Source organism: Falco rusticolus, chromosome 3 (assembly GCF_015220075.1).
Source record: "Falco rusticolus isolate bFalRus1 chromosome 3, bFalRus1.pri, whole genome shotgun sequence".
Classification (NCBI taxonomy): domain Eukaryota; kingdom Metazoa; phylum Chordata; class Aves; order Falconiformes; family Falconidae; genus Falco; species Falco rusticolus.
The window spans coordinates 39,541,308-39,561,917 of NC_051189.1; the positions used below are offsets into that span (position 1 = coordinate 39,541,308).

General features: G+C 37.6%; 1 protein-coding gene across 4 annotated transcripts in view; it reads left to right on the forward strand.

The window, feature by feature from the left end:
• Window positions 1-20,610, forward strand: part of STAU2 (staufen double-stranded RNA binding protein 2) — a 177,251-nt gene that overhangs the window by 108,354 nt on the left and 48,287 nt on the right. For 3 of the 4 annotated variants that reach the window (XM_037381939.1, XM_037381938.1, XM_037381941.1), the window contains one exon: window positions 5,469-5,582. The exons of the other annotated variant lie outside the window; for it this stretch is intronic. In XM_037381939.1, coding sequence (XP_037237836.1) covers window positions 5,469-5,582 — 114 coding nt within the window. The remainder of the gene's footprint in view (window positions 1-5,468; window positions 5,583-20,610) is intronic. 4 annotated transcript variants of the gene reach the window in all.

Below are 20,610 nucleotides of genomic sequence, written 5' to 3' on the forward strand. Positions count from 1 at the left end.
TTTCATCAGTTTTATTTTATTGTTTTTACTGTATTCCTGTTCTGCTCTCACAAATGAAATATATGGAATTGTAAAGCAGGTAGTAAGAATGTGAAGTGGCATTTGGAATCTCTCTCATGCTGCTCCATGTCTGAAGAGACTAGTTATTATTTGTTAGGAAAGCTCGATGGATAATACAAGGATTCACACTTTTAAGTACTAGAATACTATGCCGTGAAAGCTTCTGAGGAAATGGTTGAAACGAGCAAGTATACTGAATTTATTTTCACACCAGGAGAGTTTCTTCAACAATAAATATGCATGGAACAGAGTTTGAGCTCAAACAGAATTGTTTCATTTCTTTTAGTCCGTGACGTGACCAACAGTAGATGGGCAACAGAAAGAGGAAGATAAAAGATCAATATGGAAAAGGCAAGAATTTCACTGGGAAGCTAAAGAAAGAAAAATGTTTTATGAGACTCTTGTCCAAGTCAAAATTAGTATTTTAACATCTGATTTTTGAACCCATTCTGGTTTGCTTGTCACTGTAAATCCAGAGCAACCTGTATAAAATCTTGGAAATTATTCTGTAAATTCAGGACTAAATAGGGTGCTTTCCCTTTAAAGGGCAAATTTAAAGGAATACCATCCTTTGTTCTAACAAAATAGTCTGGGCTTGTCAATCCATAAGATTTGTGCATTGCTGAACATAATGGCATTTTATTACCTAGTTTATTTCTGTCTAGCATTCTAAGACTCCTGCTGATGCTTTGACTCAGAGTAGTTTCAGGTCTGGAAACATGAACTCCAGTGTCACAGATGACTTCTTTCTTTTGGTAATTCATATTATTATTTTAAGTTATTAAATGTTCAAGAGAGAAAGCGTTTGGCCAGACGGAAGTTGTGTTTCAAACTGTGAACATCTAAGCAGCAGTGTGTGAAAATAGTAGCTTTTATTTTTGCTCCCCTCGGTCTCTTGGTAATGCACAGTTAGCTCATTTCTAACAGCAGTTGAGTCTATTGTAGTTAAGCTTAGCTACTATGTAGTAGTATAACAGGTTTCTCACCTTCCTTGGTTGTGATAGTAAACGACAGCCCTTGTTCGTACAAAAGGATGGATGCTCAGATTCAGCAGTCCCCACTGAAGACCAGCAGTCTATCATGTTTTTGAAGTCAGGGATGTTGTATTTACAGAGTAATTTATGCAGATTAACTATGGCCATTATCCGAAATGGCATATTGATCCAGTGGTTTTAAGTAGCTTATTGCAATATTTTTACAGTTTCTATCAGATCACTAGCACATAGAGAAGTGTATTAAAGCTAGATTCAAGAGACATTTTTATATAAATATGAAATAAATGGGAAATTTGGAGCAGCACTGTGATAGAATTAACTTTACATGTAATGTCTTATGTGGTGCGATTTAGTTTTTCCTTTATAAAATAACATACAAGGTTGAGAATTTTGACTATGCCATTCCACATTCAGTTGTAACATTGTAAACATTCATCATCGTATGTCTTCCTTTATATGAAGCTATAAATGTCCATCAAAATATTTGCATCTCTTCAGTAATTTAAAATATTAAAAACAAGGGCCAGATTTCAACATAGTTGTTGAATTGTTTCAGACCTTTGCATACATTTCTATATACATACACCAGTTAGTAGTACCCCTCCATACATATTCATACCATGCAGCTTGTTCTTGACTGAAGCAATCTGTGAAAAGGATATACAGTTGCATCTCATGCGAATATCGAACATGAAAGCATACATGTATGAGTAAATCTATGGCATGTGCTTGTGGCAAAACTTAATTCTACAATTTATTTCATTATTTTGATGCCTGAGATGCACTTTGCATTTTACACATGGAGGTTTCATGCCCTGCCCACACAGCACAATGGAGCGCTGTGCTTGGGATTCCTGAGCTGGTTATACATGATTTATCTCAGGTACTCCACGTATGTAGTTACCCAGGAGAAAAGCTAGCAATGCTGTATGCTTTTTCCAATAAATGAGCAGGCTCACTTAGAGTTATTGCCGGGATCTTGTTGTTGTGGTAGTGCTTTGTGGTGTGAGACATACCTTGGAGGAGAATTACATGTAAATCACTCATAATAGTCTGAGGCTGGAGTCCTGCATTTTACTCAGAAACTTCCACAACCCTTAGTAGAAATGTCTGTTATGCTGGCCAGTATTTTCCAACCAGATCCTAATGCTGTTCTATAAAATCTCTGCTTATATGTTATCCAAATAAAATACTCTGAATTTTAATGAGTGAAATTTCATTGCTGTTTAATCCTTAAAATGCACTGAGCTGATTTGTGAGTGTCTCTTAATTACAAAAAATTAAAGCCTGAAAATTAGGTCCTGGACATAGATAGTAATTATTTTCGTAACTGTTTTATTTTTATCTTCATAATGTATGAAAAGGGAAAATGACCAATTGTGGGTAGGCCAGAGGCCGTAATGATGGGTTATAGTCCCAGCACTGCCATTCGCTCCTGCTGGTGCCAAGTGAATTTGGATGAGTCATTTAATGTCTGTCCACAAAGTGTCCTTACCTGCCTAACAGAGTTATTGTGGAGATGAGCTGTAGTTAAGCACTCTTGACTCTTAGGGCACTGAGGAACTTAGAGGTGTTATTGTCATTGTGAATCTCAGTAATGGCCACATAATCACCGTTGACCACTTGGCCAGTCTTCAGTCACCACTCCTTGGTCGCAGATACTGAATCAAGTATTTGCCATGCCTCCATGTTCCCCTGCCTAAGACGATATGATACTTTTAAATCATTTTTATAGACATTTAGGTTTCTCCTATACTTAGTCGTAATAACGTGGACATATAAACTGAAATATTTGCAATATACTGATGACCAAGAACCTAGAAGCATCTGCTGCTATTCAGACTATTTGATAACTATTCAGATACTACCATTGCTTTCTGAGTGCCTATTTTGGACATCCGGCTCAAATAGATAAATACCTAGCATTCTTGGTTGACAAAGGAAAAAAACAAAACAACCCCACAACTTTGGATCATAGATCAAATCTGAAGAAGAAAGGAATAAAATAGAGAGTTTGAGAATGTAGCAGCTGGACCAACAAATAACAAAACAGAATTACTGGGAAATTACACATACTCGTGTGAAATGTAAAAGAAATGGGAATGTTTCTGCTGACTGGACAACTCTGTAGACTAGAGATTTGATGGAAGGGCAAAGTTTGATTTTGTCACCCATTCAAAGCCCAGTCTTTTGGGTTTTATATCACTATTCATATAATTAACATATAAAGTGTTTATTTTGCTTCAACTGAAAATCTTCAACAGGGCAAGAGATAATCAGAGGACTGTTGTCTAAGAAATTACAAAGTAATGGCCTTGATATATTCAGATGAGGCGAAAAGTGCATCATGAAATTCATTCGGGAAAGTTAAGCCTAGAAAGATACCAAAATTCTGAATTTATTGCAATTTCTATGTGGGACTCTAAAGCGGATGTGGACCAAATCTGCTATTGCAGATAGCAGTGTCATGTAATACTAATTATAATTTTTCTCCAGATATCTCCTGTTCTTTCAACTTGTTAGCCTTGCTTTATTCCAGTGGACTTTAGTGAAGTGTAACCTTATTCATATTATTTGCATTAAAAATAAGCTTACAAACGTGCTATGCAGTTCAGAAAGTGCTTCTTTTCCATATCTCCGTATGTGCTTTAAGACATGTACTTTTCTCTGTCACCAGATTTTGCCCCTTTTGCTATGTCATATTTGCAGTACAGAAACATCCTCTTTTTCTGCCCCATTTCTCTGCATCGCATTCCCACAACACGTACTCAGCAGAATATCTAGCTTGCAACCAGATACCACAGTTGTGGAAGCTTGATAAGTCCTTGTCATAACAGTAGTCCCTGATGTTTAAAGAACTTCGGTTTATATTTGCAAGCCAAATTTCATACCTTCATACCTCTTTCAATTAATCAAAGTTAAACCATTGTATATGTGAAGGGGCCTCTTGTGGTTTCTAAGTAAGTAGTATGGCTTTTCTGGCAGAGAGCCACAAGCAATTTAGTAGGCACATATTGTGGGGGTTGAGAGGAAGAGAGACAAGGATAATACAGAAAGCTTTAAGAAGGGCTGAGTGAAATCAGTATTTCTATACACAGTACAAGAACTTTACATTCAGTATCTTAGTTTTGGCTACAACAAAACTGTTTTGATGTCTCGTCAGTAAAGTAATTCCGAAATCCAGCACCGACTTGGTTTCCCTCTCACTCAGCCAGTTTAGCACTGCTTTTGCTCTAGCTGAGGTATTCCCAATTTACACCTGTGGCAGAAAAGAGGCACAGGGGATTTAATATGGACAGTGTGCAATTAAGTATCATATGCGTCACTAAATCATTTCCACAGGAATAACTCTATACAGTTCCTAGTTGTCTTCAGAAATAATAAAGTTTGATTGTGTAGCCTAAATGTCAAGATGAGGCTTTATCATGTAACTTTTGCCTGAGAGCTATACAGTTGTAAATAGATACTAACATAAAAGGTCTGTCTCCAGCAGAGCTGATCTCTCTTTCCATTTCTGACAGGGGTCACATAGCCAATGTAAATTACCACCATAAACTAAATTCCACCTCTCCTGTAGAACAAAGTGCTTGATCTGCCTGTCTAGAAGCCAGAAGCTATGCAGAGAACTGTAACAGTTCAACAATTCAGCATGAATGGCAACCTGTTCTCAATAACGAAACACTGGCAACGTTCATTTTCATTTTGTTTCAGCATACTAAAATCCCCTTTCTTTAGGAGATTTAAGAACTATCTGAAGGGTACCTGAAGACAAGGAGAATAGTTCAAGTAGAAACACTACCTTCCTCTGTATTTCATGCAAGATTCTGGTTCAACATGTACATCTTGACATCAGTAGGGAACAAGTTGCTCTTAGAAAGGGATAGTCTAGACATCTCAAGAATAATGTGAATTCTTCTCCATTTTATCTGTCATTCAAATTCAAATATACAACATCAGCCACTTAAAAAGAATTAGTGGATTTTAGTAGAAATGGAATTACCATTGAAAAATTTAAACTATTAATGCCAAGTTTTGCAGGTAGAATGATTTACATGGATGTTTTATAACTAAGTTACACAATGCTATTAAAAATTACATCTAGGCTGGAAACTATAACTTGAAATTAGTTTCTTATATAGATACAACATCTTGAATTCAGTCTCAAAGGTCTCAGAAACTGAAGAACACAGCACTTGAAAAACTATCCAACAGACACATCACAGAAAATTTGGCCCCAGTTCAATATGTGACTACCTAGAATATTTTAGACACTCCTTGTTTTATATTAAAGATGAATTCAATGTAAATGTTCGGAATTCTTCTTACAAACTTGTTGAAAAGGGACAGTATTTTAGCATGACTCCCTTGTACAAACCTGGTGTTTAGCAGATTACGTATGTTATTCTGTTATAGGTACACTACAGTGATAGACAAAATGGCAAAGAGTGTATGACCTGTTTGACACTGTCTCCTGTGCAGATGACTTTCCAAGGTATCGGAAGCTCCATTGAAGCCAGCCATGACCAGGTATAATACCTTCACCCCACACTCTTGTAATTTTATTAATATCTAGTAAGGCCAGAATGTCAGCATTAGTAAATTTTAAATATCAGCACATCCTGTGCTTTTCATATGGCATGTTCTTCTCACTGGGATTTGCCTGTATTGCCATAGTAAAATCCTGATTAGATCTAAAGAGTGACCCAAAAAGGAGACAAAACTATACTGCCTTTTACATATTTTTAAGCCATGTTAGGAAAGCCTGAAGAGCTTGCTTTGCTTTTGAAGTCAGATGTAAGGTTTCTGCAAAGTTTTTGTTTGATTTTATGTATGTATCAGGTCTTGTCTGTCCTATTTTTACTAGAAGATTATGGGTCGCTGGGAAAGCTGAGAGATGAAGCCATCATCTCTAGATATCATCTGTCACAAGAAACTGGTATTTGAGAGAGGAAAGGGATTTTTAATCAGACTGTGTAATATTCCCGTTTTATTTGTCTGTTCCTAAAATGTTTAATTCAAGCTTTTGGCAAAAAGCCAGGAGAAAAAAACCAAAACCCCAAAAACTCTCTGTTAATTACTTATCACCCTGCTGCTTCAGATGGGAACTGAGGGGGACTTCCATTCTAGTCTTCTTGTCCTCCAGCACTCTTATGTATAAAAGCTAGACAAGACTTTGATACTCCTGGAGTTTTAAAACCAAAAAGGAAACAAGTAGAAGAAAACATTAAACTGAAAGTACCTTGCACTTTTCAGATCTTCAGTAGATCGGAAAAAGTACCATTTTTACTTGCCTTTGCAGGCTATCTTTAGATTGTACTGTGTTCACATTTACCATACAATTTATCAGACGGTCTGAGATTCTCTAAGGAAAAAGGAAAAGTCGCCTTAAGAATTATCAGAATTAGTAACTTTTGGGGAAAAGTTTCAGGCACTCTTAGCCATATTTTTGATAGGTGTTTTCTTTATTGGAAGTTTCTAAGTTGTTAACATAAGCTAAGCCCATTAGTTATTTACATGGTAACATGAGGATACTTCCTGTCCTCAAGTGTTTGGTGTTTTACAGTAATGGAGAGCTGTGGTAAGTGAGACCATACTTTGACATTCAATTCTCATTTCATCCAGCAACTCGTTTATGCTGTTCTAAAGTTGCTCCATTTTTCTTTCAGTAAAGATTGCCTTTTAAAATTTAGGTATAACTCAAATACAATATTTAGACTTTTCAATTAATTTAAGGTGATCCCTGTCAAACTGGTAACAGCTACATTCTGGGCTACCAGCCAGGTTGGCCTTTGTCTTAGCATTTATGTAAGCTAGAGTATGATATGTAAACAGAAAAAAGACTTTGTAAACAAAAAGCACATTTAAACCGTCTGAATAATTATATATTTAAGACATCTAAATTAAAAAGTATTATTGAGCCTTCGAAGCCAAGCACCTAGAAATCAGGAAATTCCAGATTATGTGCAGCATTAGTTTGATCCCAGGTATACCCACCCATTCAGTGCTCCAAATGGGACATTCTTCTGGCAGGAAAAAAAAAATGCGTAAAGTCACATACATAAAGAATGTATCCTAGCATGTGTAGAAATAGGTAGAATTAAGTTTGCTTGGGCCATTATGTAGCTAGAATATCTTAATCTGGCTTCAATTTGAAGTTTAAAAAATGTTCATCATTGGTTTTAGTTAAGTCATTTTCCACAGGGTTCTTAAAAAAGGAAAGAAAAATGTTTTATTGTGTGATGGGGTACTGGTTGTGTTACTGAACCCACATCACTTGTGCAAAGATTTCATCTGAGCTGAGAGCAAAATAAAATAATCATCTAAAAGCCAAATGACAACCAGTGGGTAACAAAATAGATCCACATACTGGACACCATTCACAAATTTCTGCTTGTCCCCTTCCTAAATTTCAAAGGAATTCCACTTTCTGGGGAAGAGGGATGCTGTTAACTGGTTGTGTTTGATAAGGAAGGTGGCAGGACTGGATTGAAGCTTTATTTGCCATCACCTGAATAAACAGAGAAAAATTAATCAGCAAATAAACAGAAAGCTCACCAAGTGTTTGTCAGGCACTGGAATTAATTAGTATTAATATATATATAATTATATATAAATAAATAAATAATTAACTGGAAAAAATTAAAGCTCTTAATGGACTAACTAGAACAAAAATCCCCTTTTCTTTCTTGTTCCTGTAGGATTGGTATGGTTTTGCTTGGTTATCTACAATTCCCCATACAGAACTGCTGTACCTTTCTTAAGCTGAATTATCTACATCTTAAAGTTTCAAATGAAATAAGTACAAGATAGCCATATGCTATAAAACTTAGGTTCTAGAAACTCTTCTTTAACATATGCAATCTGTTGCTTTTAAATCATCTCTTTTGTAGTGTGTGGTAATTGGGACGGACTAGTCACCTCAAAGCCTGTGTTTTCATGGGAGGCATGTTGATTTGTGTCAGCTATGAAGCCTGACATAGTTTGACCTCAGGATCCGTCCACTTCTGTGCTTATGAAGATATTTTTCCTCATGTTCATTCTAAAATATAGATTTGATAATTTCTAGGTTTTTAAATGGAAAACTGTCTGAATGAGACTCTGGAGTAGTTTGTGGGTGGGAAAGTGATGGAATCTGTTGGGTGAGAATGTCTAAGAAAAAACCTGTATACCAGATTTGTCACTATATTGTAGCAGAAGAACCATAGCTGACCATATATACCTTGATCAAAAAAAAGAAACAGAAATAATATATATAGAAAAAAAGAAAAGAAAAGAAAAGAAAAGAAAAAGAACAAGAGGTTCCCAATGGCATCTCCAGCACTATAGTCAACCTTTGAGATTGGGCTTGTCCTTTGTTATGTATCTCTCTACTCACATCCAGTGGGAGATTGTTACCCAGCAGATACCAGTGTGGTTACAATCCTACATAAATATATTATCTTGCTTTTTCAAATATGCCAAGACTTGACACAGCAGTTTTTCAAGTCACTTGGTCTTTTCCTATACTCTGTAGGGTGTTGTCATTCTTTAGATTGCTTTAGCTTGTGGTTTTAATGAGTTTAATTTTTTCCCCCACATACTTCATTTGAGCAGTTTCAGATTAAAATAAACATTTCATACTGTTACACTAATTAGAGTGTATTTCAAATGTGTGATTGACAAGGCATATCTCGTTTCATCATGAAGCGCTATTGTGGAACCAGTTGCTGGGTCTATCCTTTTTCTTTTGGCAAACAGTAAAAAAGGGAGAAGTTCATAAAGTACCACTGCATTCTAGCCTGCCACATGTTTTGTGGGGTTTTACATTCAGGTATGCCAACCTCTTTAGTAGAAATTTAATGGGGTTTAGAATATTTTTTTCCTCAGTGATTTCTTTTCTATTTTCTGTTTCCCAGTGCCTGACCATAGTTAGAAATATCTCTTTCCTTATGGCCACTATTCTTTGGGTTTTTTTCAGTAGAATGTAGCTACAAGAAGCTTTTAGTTAAAGTGGTCACCACTTTCTAGTGGCTTTCTCAAGCAAACTTGAGTTTGTCCTTAACAGTAATGAATCCTGGTACTTTTTGCCTTACTGTGGCCTGGAGAAAATGTATTCTCAGGGCTTCTGATGGACTTTATGCATGGAGTGTGAAGCTGAGGAATGAATTGAATGTGTGCAATACAAAGTAGTAGAAAGGAAGTCCAGATAGTTATTCTGTTTGCGTCACTAAGACAATTCAAGGTATGAGGAGTGGGAGACAAAAAAAGGGAAAATTCAAAGATAGAGGCTATATAAGCAAAAGCAGGTGGAATGGAGCAGAAAACTAAGAAAGTGCAGGTAAATGGGTCAGTAAATGTCTAAAGGCCACAGAAGTGGGATAAAGAGAGAAAGTCAGAGCTAAGTGGAAGTGGGTGCTCAAAAACCCCAGCAAAATGAATAAAGACATCTTCTCTCCTGCTTAGTCTGAAAGTCTTCGAGAGTTCTGCCTGCTTATCTTCTTAAATTATTGAACACTTAGCTGCTTGCTACCAATACAAATAAATATCTTTCAGCTTTAGTGAACTGGGTTATATGGACAGCTCTTTGAAGTCTTGAGCAAAGACATGCCAAGAACTTTTAGTTAGAAAATACAATGGTATCACAGCAAACTATTGGAGGAAATAGAGATTTCTATTTCCATAAAGAGTCCTAGTCAATACCATAAAGTTGTTAGAGATATACCTCACTCGGTACAAATTACTGGATTCCCTATAATGGTAGCTAACTTAAAATTTGATGGCCTGTGTCATAAAAGATGTCCTGTGATGAAGTTTTGTTCTAAGAAGTGACACTTCTATTTCTGCTACATCTTGAACAAGCCAGTGCAAACTCAGCTTCCATGTTTGCATGTATAATTTGGAAACTTGTAATGTTACCGTCTTTAGTGGCTTTGTAATGATTGCTGTTTTTCTGAATGCTTCATCTCTAAGTGACTGTAGAGTTCTGCTTCAGGGGTATCATACCCCTATGGCTGTCATAACTGTGAAGAAAACCTTGGAAAAAACATCTTGGGTGCATTCTTAAAGCTTGCTGAACAGCAGCCAAATTGAAAGTATGAACATTCATTTTAAAATGAAATTAAATTCAGTCCTGGTGGTGAGGAAGAACAGATCTAGCCCATTTTGAGATTTTTGAATGCTTGCCATGGAGTACTCTGCCTGTACAACTGAATTTTTAACCCCCAGTAACTTGATGTTCATTGAGGGGTGACCAGTTTTCTACTTAAATTTCAGAAGACAGATCAAAGACCAGTGGATTTTCTTAAAGTCTCATTACTTCAATACTTTTTGATTATTTTGGATGTTTTAACTTATGTGTGGTTATTTGGAGCTGTCAATACTGCTCATTTGTTTATTATTGACTTCTGCTGTTTGCTTAACCCAACAGTCCCAATGAGATGTGCTGTTAAAGTGATGACAATGAATCTTTTATACTTATATTTTTAGTTCATGTTTTCTTAATCCCATCCATTATATTCGTGTTGTATATTAGACCATTGTTTTTAGAACTCTCCTACATGTTACAATGCATAAAATAGAATACTATTATTTTCTAGGACGGATAACAATTGTGTAATGTCGTATGTAATCTACCACTATTATCACTTTTATTCTCAAGTATAAAAATAGCTGGAATGAGAATAGGCAGGGGCGGAAATTATAGAAGTGGAAGAGCTACTGATGAGATAGACTTGATAAGAGATTCCAGCAGGGAGGGGCTGTACTGAAAGGAAGATGCCATGCTCAGCAGTTTCAGAAATCACTGATGGACAGCTTGACAGACAGCAGTGACAAGCGACCTGAAATATTGTATGAAGCAAACCATCACTGTTGACGGGCAAGCAGGCATTTCTGGGCAGGGTTAAGGGATTATAGTGATGCCCAGAGGTGAGCAGTTCCTGATGTCACTTGAATACAGCAAAGGTGGAAGTAGTTCTCTAGGGACAAAAGACCTCAGAGATGGGTGACAGGCTCGAGGGAGGGTGCTTGAAGCACTGAAACTCAAAGTTTAAGAAGAACTTTACCTTGTCACAGGAAATACATACTACATACAAAGGTCCACATCTCTGTATTTGTTACGGTCTGAGAATTGTTTGTAGAACATGCTCAGGAGGCAGCATCTAGGCAATTTATGCCAGCCAGTCACTGACTGACTTATCTGTAAGAAAAACAAGTGCCAAAAAAACTAATGGTGTAGTCAGTGAATGTGCAGAGGATGAGAATTTTTCCAATGCTGTAAGCAAAAAAGAGGATTGGGATTGGGTTTTTTTTTAGATACCTTTCCACATCAGAAAAAAAGTTTATTTACTGGACACTACATTAACTCCTTCTTAAAATTAATTGTTCTAAGGCAAAATTAGTATTTTCTAGATGTTCAAAAAACACAGTGGCTGTTTGTGTCCTGGTCATAGCCAAAAAAATAAGAAAATGTTAAGACTTTCTTTAAAAAAAATATATGTATTCCTTTTTTTTTTGGCTGGTGTTATGTGCTTCACTTGTCAGCTCATTTCTACTTGATTTACTGTAAATGCAGTTCTCATTCCTTTGTGGTGGTTTCTTGAGTAAAATAAGAAAACTTTAGTTTGACTCAGTAAAAATCTAGCAGTTTTCTCCAAGCTTGGTGATTCCATCACTGTCCCTTCAGCATCAGGATTCCTACCTGATCTTGTAAAAACAACTCATGTAACTGGGTCTCCTTCTCCTGCCCGTGTGATCTGGCTGGCTGCTGCCTCCTCCTTGACAAGTCTGTAACCTTCAGGGTGGGTATGGCATGGCCACAGCTGAGTGCCTGGTGTTCCAAAAGAGGTGGTCCACATGGAACAGAAATATAAACTGCTTTTGATATATAGCTTGCTCTTCTCTTGTTATGTCAGGAAAGTTGCACCTCTAAGGCTGACGCTGTAGTCAGGAGTCATCCCATCAGGTTTTAGTTAGGCTCACCAGGTTGTTGTCTGCTATTTGGTACTTCTTCGCTGTCTGTTGTGCTCCCCACGACTGTGTGTGGAAGTGATGGTACATTCTCTCTGTATTCTTCACCTTCTGTTTTGCATTATCTCAGTCTGGCTGTACGTGACAGGACATTTGCTTTTCCCTGGCAGCTGCTGAAGTTTTCCTTGATGAGCCTGAGATCAAACGTTTGTATTTGTTCAGGATGTGTAATCTTTCATTTTCAAAAAGTGAGTTACTAATTAACTGCCAAATGGGAACAGAATGTAAACCAAGGCATGGCCATCTCCCTGCCAGACCTTTTCAGTGCTCTCATTCAGGGCTTCCTGAGTAGCTTCCCGATGTGACTGCCTCTTGCTGAAGATGCAGAATAGGATTTTTCAGTGCTCTGTGTATGCATGTTTGTTTACACAGTAATGTCAGCAGGGTATGAAATGCTACTGTTGCAGTCTCTGAGTGTTTTACATGCTTGGCATGTAAATGATGACAAACAGACCACATAAGTTTTGGGGACTGCTTCCTCCTCTGATGGAAAAAGAAGGTGGTGAAATATCCTTGTGACAACTATCAGTGAGGTTTCACAAGACTGGTGATGTTCAGAATGGCTGAGGTGTGAAGGGACCTCTGGAGATCATCTGGTCTAACTCCCCTGCTCAAGCACGGCCACCTAAAACAGGCTGCCCAGGTCTATGTCCAGGCAGCTTTGGAATATTCTCAAGGTGGGAGACTCTGCCTTGGTTGTTCCTTCCAATTGACTTCATCTCCAATCCTGGCTGCTTCCTAAACCACTGAGCTGACAGAAACTAACTCAACTCGAGTTGAACTGATCCACTGGAGCTTAGATGAGTACCAGAGCTGAAACAAGTGAGATATCAGGACTGCCCAGCCAAGAGAAAAGGAGGGGGAGCCATCCTCTTCCACAGCAGCAAGCGGGTAGATCAGCTTACCCACCTTGTAAAATGTCACTTGAAGAGGATGAGGCAAAAATTAACTGTACAGAAAAGTGGTTTTCTTGTAGAAATGTTTGCCTTGTTTAGTACCCTTAAACCTGTTCACTGTATAGTAGCGTGATCTGGCATAAAGAACAGGGATGCACACAGGAGGGAGGAAAAGCAAAACCATAGCAGCCCTGACCTAGAGGAGTTTAGCTGTTTTGGGGCTGCACCTATAGTAGCTATTTGCATTAAAATGCCTTAGCAGGCTTTCAGTGTGATGTAGCATGTGGAAGTGAAAAGAAAGGCATTAAGAACATGCAATGAGCCAGCCTTCCATGGACCACAGGCCAGCTGTTTGCTATCCCTACTTTGCAATCTGTTTCTGTTTTGTTTTGTTTTGCTGTTACTTTAGGCTCAGCTGGCTGATGGTGAAATGTAAAAATCTTGAATTTTCACGCTGCTGTAGCTGTTAGGGAAAGGAAGCTTAAAAGGGAAAGGTATTAGAGAAGTTTGGAAGAGCTAAAAGTGTCAGTTTTCTGCCTTGTCACACTGCAGCAGGAAATTCAGCCCACTTGCAGCATCAAGAAATCTAACAGCTTTTCCCTGGCAGGAGAAAACAGAGGGAAGACAACAGAGGTAGGTTCTTCTCCTACTCAACAGTTAAAAATGGATAGACACACACCTACCAGACAAAAGATGGTGACAGAAATGGAGGCAAAATGAAGTGGAAAGAGACTTCTTTGGTAGCTTGTCTTGCAGTTCAGGTTGACAAAGATCTGGATTTTCCTCCCGACCCCTGATGAGCAGTATTTTCATTTTAATAGCTATGTTCATTTTAAGTTCTAGGACTGGTAAAGCCTTTCAAACCTTATGAATTAAAATTAACACTCAGTCAAAACCCAGCTGCCTATTTTGTAGGCACTTCCATTTTAGACAAAGGAAGTTATTAGCAACCCTTACAACTTTTTTGCCCACCCTGTACTTGCCAGAGTTATTCTGTGGCATTTTCCACACACTAATCAAGTAATGCTATGTCTGTTTGTTGATACGTGTTTAACCACTTGTCATTCAATGAAGTTGCTTAACATACTAATTATATAATTGTAATTTCAAAATACATTTCCTTAACCATTCTACAAGACAAAATAATGATTTGCACATGTTGCATCTGAAGAACTGTGCTTTTGCCAGAATTGCATTTGCCACCTAATTTTTCCACTTCTCCTGAAATAATAGCACATGGCTGGCACTGTGCATTCGTCTAGTACAAATGAAGTTTCATAGGTTTTTGTTTGCATAATCATCATACAACCCCTGGTGCAAGTAGATACTACTGATGATGAGTTATTTTACCTACAAGCTCAGCAGTCCACACACTCACACAAGATGCAGAAGATGGAGATTTTATTATATGCCTATCCCTGCAGGAGCATGACTCCTCCGTAGGAGCCCTCCTCATGCCACAGGGCAGCACAGCTGGGTAGCCACAGGAACACAGAGTGATAACCACAGAGCAGACATCTTTGACTCACTAAACAGTGTGCTCAGTAGAAACTAAATTTGACATCCTTCATCCCTTCATTTCAAGGATTCATTTCACGAAGCCAGGATCTCATAATAAATGTTCTGACAATGGACTTAAAGGGAAATGAAGGAGGTTGGGTTTTACAAGTAATTACAGGGGAATAACTGAGCTTATGTCCTATGGAATACAGTGGGATACCAAAAATGAGTGCTCCTCTCTGTCACCTCTTTAGTTTCATCAAATTGGTACAATTTTCTTCTGAGTATCTGCTCATTTAAACTTTTCCTTCTTCTTTTTGAGATAGGTCTACACAACTTAACCAGACCTGCTGGTGGGCTAGTCTGAGCACTTCTGTAAACTTGGACTGTCTTCTGGCACCCCATTCCCACAGCAAGCTCCTGTCATCTGTTGTGTCTACATAACTTATGCACTCATCTGTATATAGTTTGGCCCATGGCTTTAGTGCTGAAGCACTTTTCTCAGTCTGTTGTAGGCAAACTCATGTCTGTTCTGGGCAGAGGTAGGATTATTGGAGGAACAAAGGAATAGTTTTGTCAAGTACTGGGAAGATTTATAAAAGTAGTCATGCATGCATGTTCAGTGCAAATTGTGGCAAGTTCCTGTACAATTTGAAGTTCGGTTCTAAAGTTACTTTCTTAGCTATGCTACCTGTAACATGGATCAATACATTAAAGGTCTGGATCTCTCCTTAGCATCAGGATATTGTGGAGGTATGTGTAGGACCACTAAGCTTAAATTCACTTCCTAGGCATCCATGGTACAACGACATCCTGCTTTCTTCCTTGGATGTTTTTTTTTAAATACCCCATCAAGAAAGAGATGAAGACTTACCCTAGCTTGATCACTAATGGTTTATCTGAAAAAATTATTTCACTTTCCTTTTTTACATGATTGCCATTGATGCCCTGATGGAAAGTGTCAGGCATCTCCAAAGGAAAAGGTGCTTATGTTCTTTCCTATAACTCATTTAACATAGCTTCCAAGTCCCTCTCTTGTCTCCCAAACTCACTTCACATACAGATTTTTGTAGTTACACTGCGTTTCTCAGATCATCAAGTCAGAACATCGTACTGTTTGAGACAGGAAGGAGTCCCCAACTAACCTTCTCTTCAAAGCTTCAAATGTGCAATATCCTCACTTGGTACAGGAGTTCCTGTGTCCCCAGAAGCTCCGTATGTACTTGTGGCCTCCATTTTGTAGCCCTTGCAGACTGACTGTGTTCCAATACTAATGCTTCATTCCAGTAAGATCCTTCACATATGCTAAATGTAAGAGTCCTTCCAAGTAAATCACTCTCTCAAGAATACAGAAATCGAGATAATAAACACTGAATTGGAGGTATCAAGCAAAACAAAACCAGTGAATTCTTAAGTTAAACTTTAATTTTTATATGCATTTCTTCATATTCATTCTTTCTCTTTCCCATCATTAGAGAGACTGTGAGACCTAGTTTTCCACAGATCCTTACGGCTGTACAAATAATTGATTTTACAGTCCAAAATCTCTTCTATCATCCTTCATCCCCTCAAAAAAACAGTTCAGATTCGTCCAAAATAAAGACAAAAATGCTTTTAGCCAAAAAAAATAATTCATTTTGTACTTGGCCATTTGTGGTGGAACTAGGAAAATGGCTGAGATTCACAAAACTGGTGGGAAAGATGATGAATTATTTTACCTACAAGCTCAGCAGTCCACACACTCACACAAGATGCAGAAGATGGAGATTTTATTATATGCCTATCCCCGCAGGAGCATGACTCCTCCGTAGGAACCCTCCTCATGCCACGGGGCAGCACAGCTGGGTAGCCACAGGAACACAGAGTGATAACCACAGAGCAGTCATCTTCTTTGACTCACTAAACAGTGTGCTCAGTAGAGCTGCATGAGCAGAAGAGTTTGAGGGAATTCTTGTTTTGTAATACCCCATAAGATGGGCAGTTAGGGTGCTGTTCTGAAAAGGGAAAAGAAGGGTTTGGATCCTCTTGGGAGTCAAAGAGCCTCAAGCTATGATTTTTCATAATCCAGTATCAACCACCAAAGTGAGTCGTGCCCTTTGGGTTTTGCTACAAATGGCCAAAGCTAAGCAAACTATACCAGATGACTTCAACGTTTCTAAATTTATTTGCAGTTGAAATTGCAGAATACCTGTCACAAGTCTGGGAGCAGATTTAACCAAAACAAAACTGCTTTTTCAAATGTGTATATATTTTTCAGGAAGAATATGCTTACCTTGCTCTACAGCCAAACCCATCCCTGCCACCGGCACATACCCAGCTGGTGGCGGCATTGTTCAAACCTCCCAGCCTTGTGCTCCTCATGGCTGGAAGTTGCCACATGGACCCCAAGCAGAGACTGCTAGGTCAGGCTGCAAAGGCAATTTAAGGTAGTAAAACACGTTCAGCTGGAGTCACCGTGTTCCCTGGCTGTACCCACAAGGTCGTCATCTTCCTCCCTTTTGTAAATCTTCTAAGCATAACCTGCAGACAAAATGAGAGCTTCCCTTCCTCAGCATTCACCTATTCAGCTTTACATTTGCTACAGATTTTTTAAAACCTGGTTCTATGCCATGGATTCATAAAGGACTTTGGTTTATACCTCTGCCCCTGCTGAATCTCTTCTATTGGCAACTTGTTAGAGAAGTGCCAAAGGCTCAGTTCTTTGTGCACTGATAGCAGTGGGGCTCTGAGCAGTCCCTGTAGCTGTCATGCCTCAGCTATTTACATAAAAATCGCACCTTTTGCTGATACTGGCTACGAGGCTTATCCCCGTAACAAAAAGATTTTAGCTAGTTTGTGAGATCATAGAAAGCCATTTTATGTTTAGCCATTACTTCAAAACATCAGGCTGTTTAGCGAGTCCGTCCTATTTCAGACTATGCCCTAAATATTTCATGCTCTAACATTGTTTTGAATAATTGGGGTAATTTTTTCTAGCTCAGCATGCTGTATGAAATTATGAATTGAGGAGATTTTTATGTTTTCATATTTGATTCAGTACCCCATTGTCACTTATGCAAAATGGTACAATAATACACTGTCAGTCATTTAGGGGACAGCTGGGTGTACATGAAGCTTTGTTCATGTGAGTAGGGCTTCCTAGGGTGCCTCAGTTCATCAAGGCAGATGATACCGCAGGACCTGGGGCTTGATTCTGGAGTGTGCCAGAAAACAGGATCATTTTTCAAATTGAATAAAAAATAAACAGGGATCAGCAGGTAGAACTTTTTTTGTCGTCATGTAGTGAGGAAAATAATAGAAAAGAAAAAAATTGGAAAGGAATGTTTGCTATAATTTGCTAAGCTGAAAAATAGTTAATCAAGAGGACATGGGTTTGAGAGGGACTTAAGGAAATTAAAAGGAGGCATCAGATATTGACTTGACCCCAAAAATGCTTAAAGCCCCATTTGCCCTTACAGAACAAAAGTGTTAGCACAGAAGTCTGACATGCTGGTAAATATGTAATTTAGACATGTCAAACTACTTTGAGAAAAATTGCAAAAAGCTGAGAATTTTTTGGCCCTCATTTAAATAAACTGGATCTTGTGGAGTTTTTTGGAACTCTCCTGATAAGTGATGCTTAAAAGCCTTTTGATCAAATACCCTTTCTCAGGCAATTACATGTTCTTAATTTAGAGGCCAATTCAAAAGATTGCTTGTTACCTTCATTTAGCAAAGGTTCAACTGTTGCAGTTTTCTGATCCTTTTAAAAAAGGCAAACAGGGAGAGTTTACACAATAAAAGTTCTTTTTTATTCTCAAATTAATTATTTTGAAATATCTTACAGATTACATCAGTTTCTTACTTGCATTCATGTTGCAAGATGGCGACTATTGTATGTTGCTAGTGATGCATTAAATTAGTTGTTTACATTATAAAATCTAAACATATTAGAATCCTTTGTGTTTGTCTTCAAAGATTCCTATTATAATAAAGCTTTCTGAAACAAGTAAGGTTGTCTTTTTTGTTTAGTTTATGCATCAGTGGAGAACCTAAAGATCTGTAGCCTCTAGCCATCCCTGTCTGTGTTTAGTAGAGTGTAAGGAAATTGTGTTTGGGAAGATATATATTTTCATTTAAAAGAGAAAGTTATACTTTTAAATGAAACATTTTGCATTTGGAAAAGGTAACACCTAAGACAAATGTAGGCCACAATTGATTCTTTTTTTTCAAAGACTCTGTTTTACTGTGACTTTTAATTGGAGTAAAAGAAGTATGTATAAGGTACTGAAAATCAAAATTTTGGCTGTATCTCTCCTATTTCTGATGGCTTTGTGTCACTCTTCAGGTCAAAGTGTTTCTGAGAGTTAAGTAATGCAAGAACAACATTCAGTAAAGAACAGTATTTGGGATTTTAAAGAAATTGCAATTTGGACTCTCAGTTTTGCTTTTTAACAAATGTTTTAGAGATAATGAAAAGTGAAAAATAAAAGCAAAAGCTGCCTGCTTTACTACAGGTGGAGCTGCTCTGTGAAAATAACTTTCACTGCTGAGGGAAATTCATGAATACACTTTTAGCAGCAAAGGATCTTCTTGAAGAGTCTGCTGAGCAGCATGGCAATGAATATCCACACTTTCCCCTCAACACACTCCTTTTAAGTGCAATGTGTGTTAGTTCTTCAGCTAGAGAAATGACTGCTTTGATACACTTTATAGGTCATACTGCATCTGCCTTTTGAATCTGTGTTTTAATATGTTTAGATATACGTCTTCCTATCTTAACAGTGTTGGCAAGTCATAAGAAATGAGTAGGAATTTATTTACTGTCAAAAATCAAAATAACTTGCATTAAGCCAATGACCAAATAAAATTGTCACAGTTATACTTTCTATCAATGAATGTCACTGAAAGGAAGAGCGTCAGGCTAAGTGTTAACTTCAGAAGCAGATTATTTCTTGTGTACAAAATGCGCCTTTTAGGATAACAAGCCAAAAGTACTTTGTATCTAAATAGCCTCTAGGACATAAAGCAATATAACAAATGCTGAGTTATATTAAGTCTTGGGAAACGTGACAAAATAAGCAGTGGAATGAAGAGAACAGTACTGAAACCATTTGGAAAAATGGGAAGTGTAGAATTCTATGAAATTATGAAATATCTTAAGGAACATCTTGTTTCTGATCATGACTAAACAGTGAGGAAAGTGATAAGGAGTAAACTAGCTATTTTCAATAAATCTTCAACTTTAGACAAAAAAAGCTAAGTGATTAAAAGGTACTGAAGACTGTTTTGATTGAAGAAAAAAAGTGCAGGATTAAAAAAATATATATACTTATTTGCTTGAAGGACTTTTAAAATGAACATTATTGTTTATTAAAAGCATAAGAAGGTATGAAACAGTCTGATGTAACAGCTCACCAGAAGTTGTTTCAAAGGCTATCACTTGCTGAGGTGCTTAGACAAGATGTGTTCCATCAGCAGCCTAAGGACAGTGCCATGTGTAACAGGATAGTAGCGCTCATGATGTCTGAACAGTTTTAGTGAAGTTAAAGGTTAATCGTGAAGCTTCAAAAATAATATGGACTGTGATCCAAAGTACAAATTAAAGCCTCGAGAGAAAAATTAAATTCTAACTTTCAAATATACCCTCTTATTCTGGACTTCTGATTTGAGATTCCTTAAACTACAGTATTCAGAAACAAAGAACACCTACAGCTTTTAAGTGGATGGATGCTTTGCCTTTTGCAGGAGCATTATCCATTTAGTTTATAATGATACCAGATGAGTATCCACACCATTAGTTCATTGAGAAATTCTGAACAAAATGTCTTGGTCCTGTAAACATTTTCATACTCATGTAGGTCTACGTATGAGTCATCCCATTAGATTACTTGATGATCAGTCTGTAGAAATGTACAAACAGTCAGAAATGCAAGTTCAACTGATGTGAATGGAGGTTTATCTGAGGAGAAATACCAAAGGTAGCTACATTGCCTGGGTTTAATATCCCATCTTTGTTTTGGCTGGTGTCTTGTCTAAGTGAACATGCAAAACATGTAACAGAGTAAAACATGGCATCTCTGAACACAGTCATACTAAGAACTGATTTTCCTACAGTTAGTTTTAGATGTCCAAACTGCATGAAAGCTGCAGTTCCCATCCATATCACAATT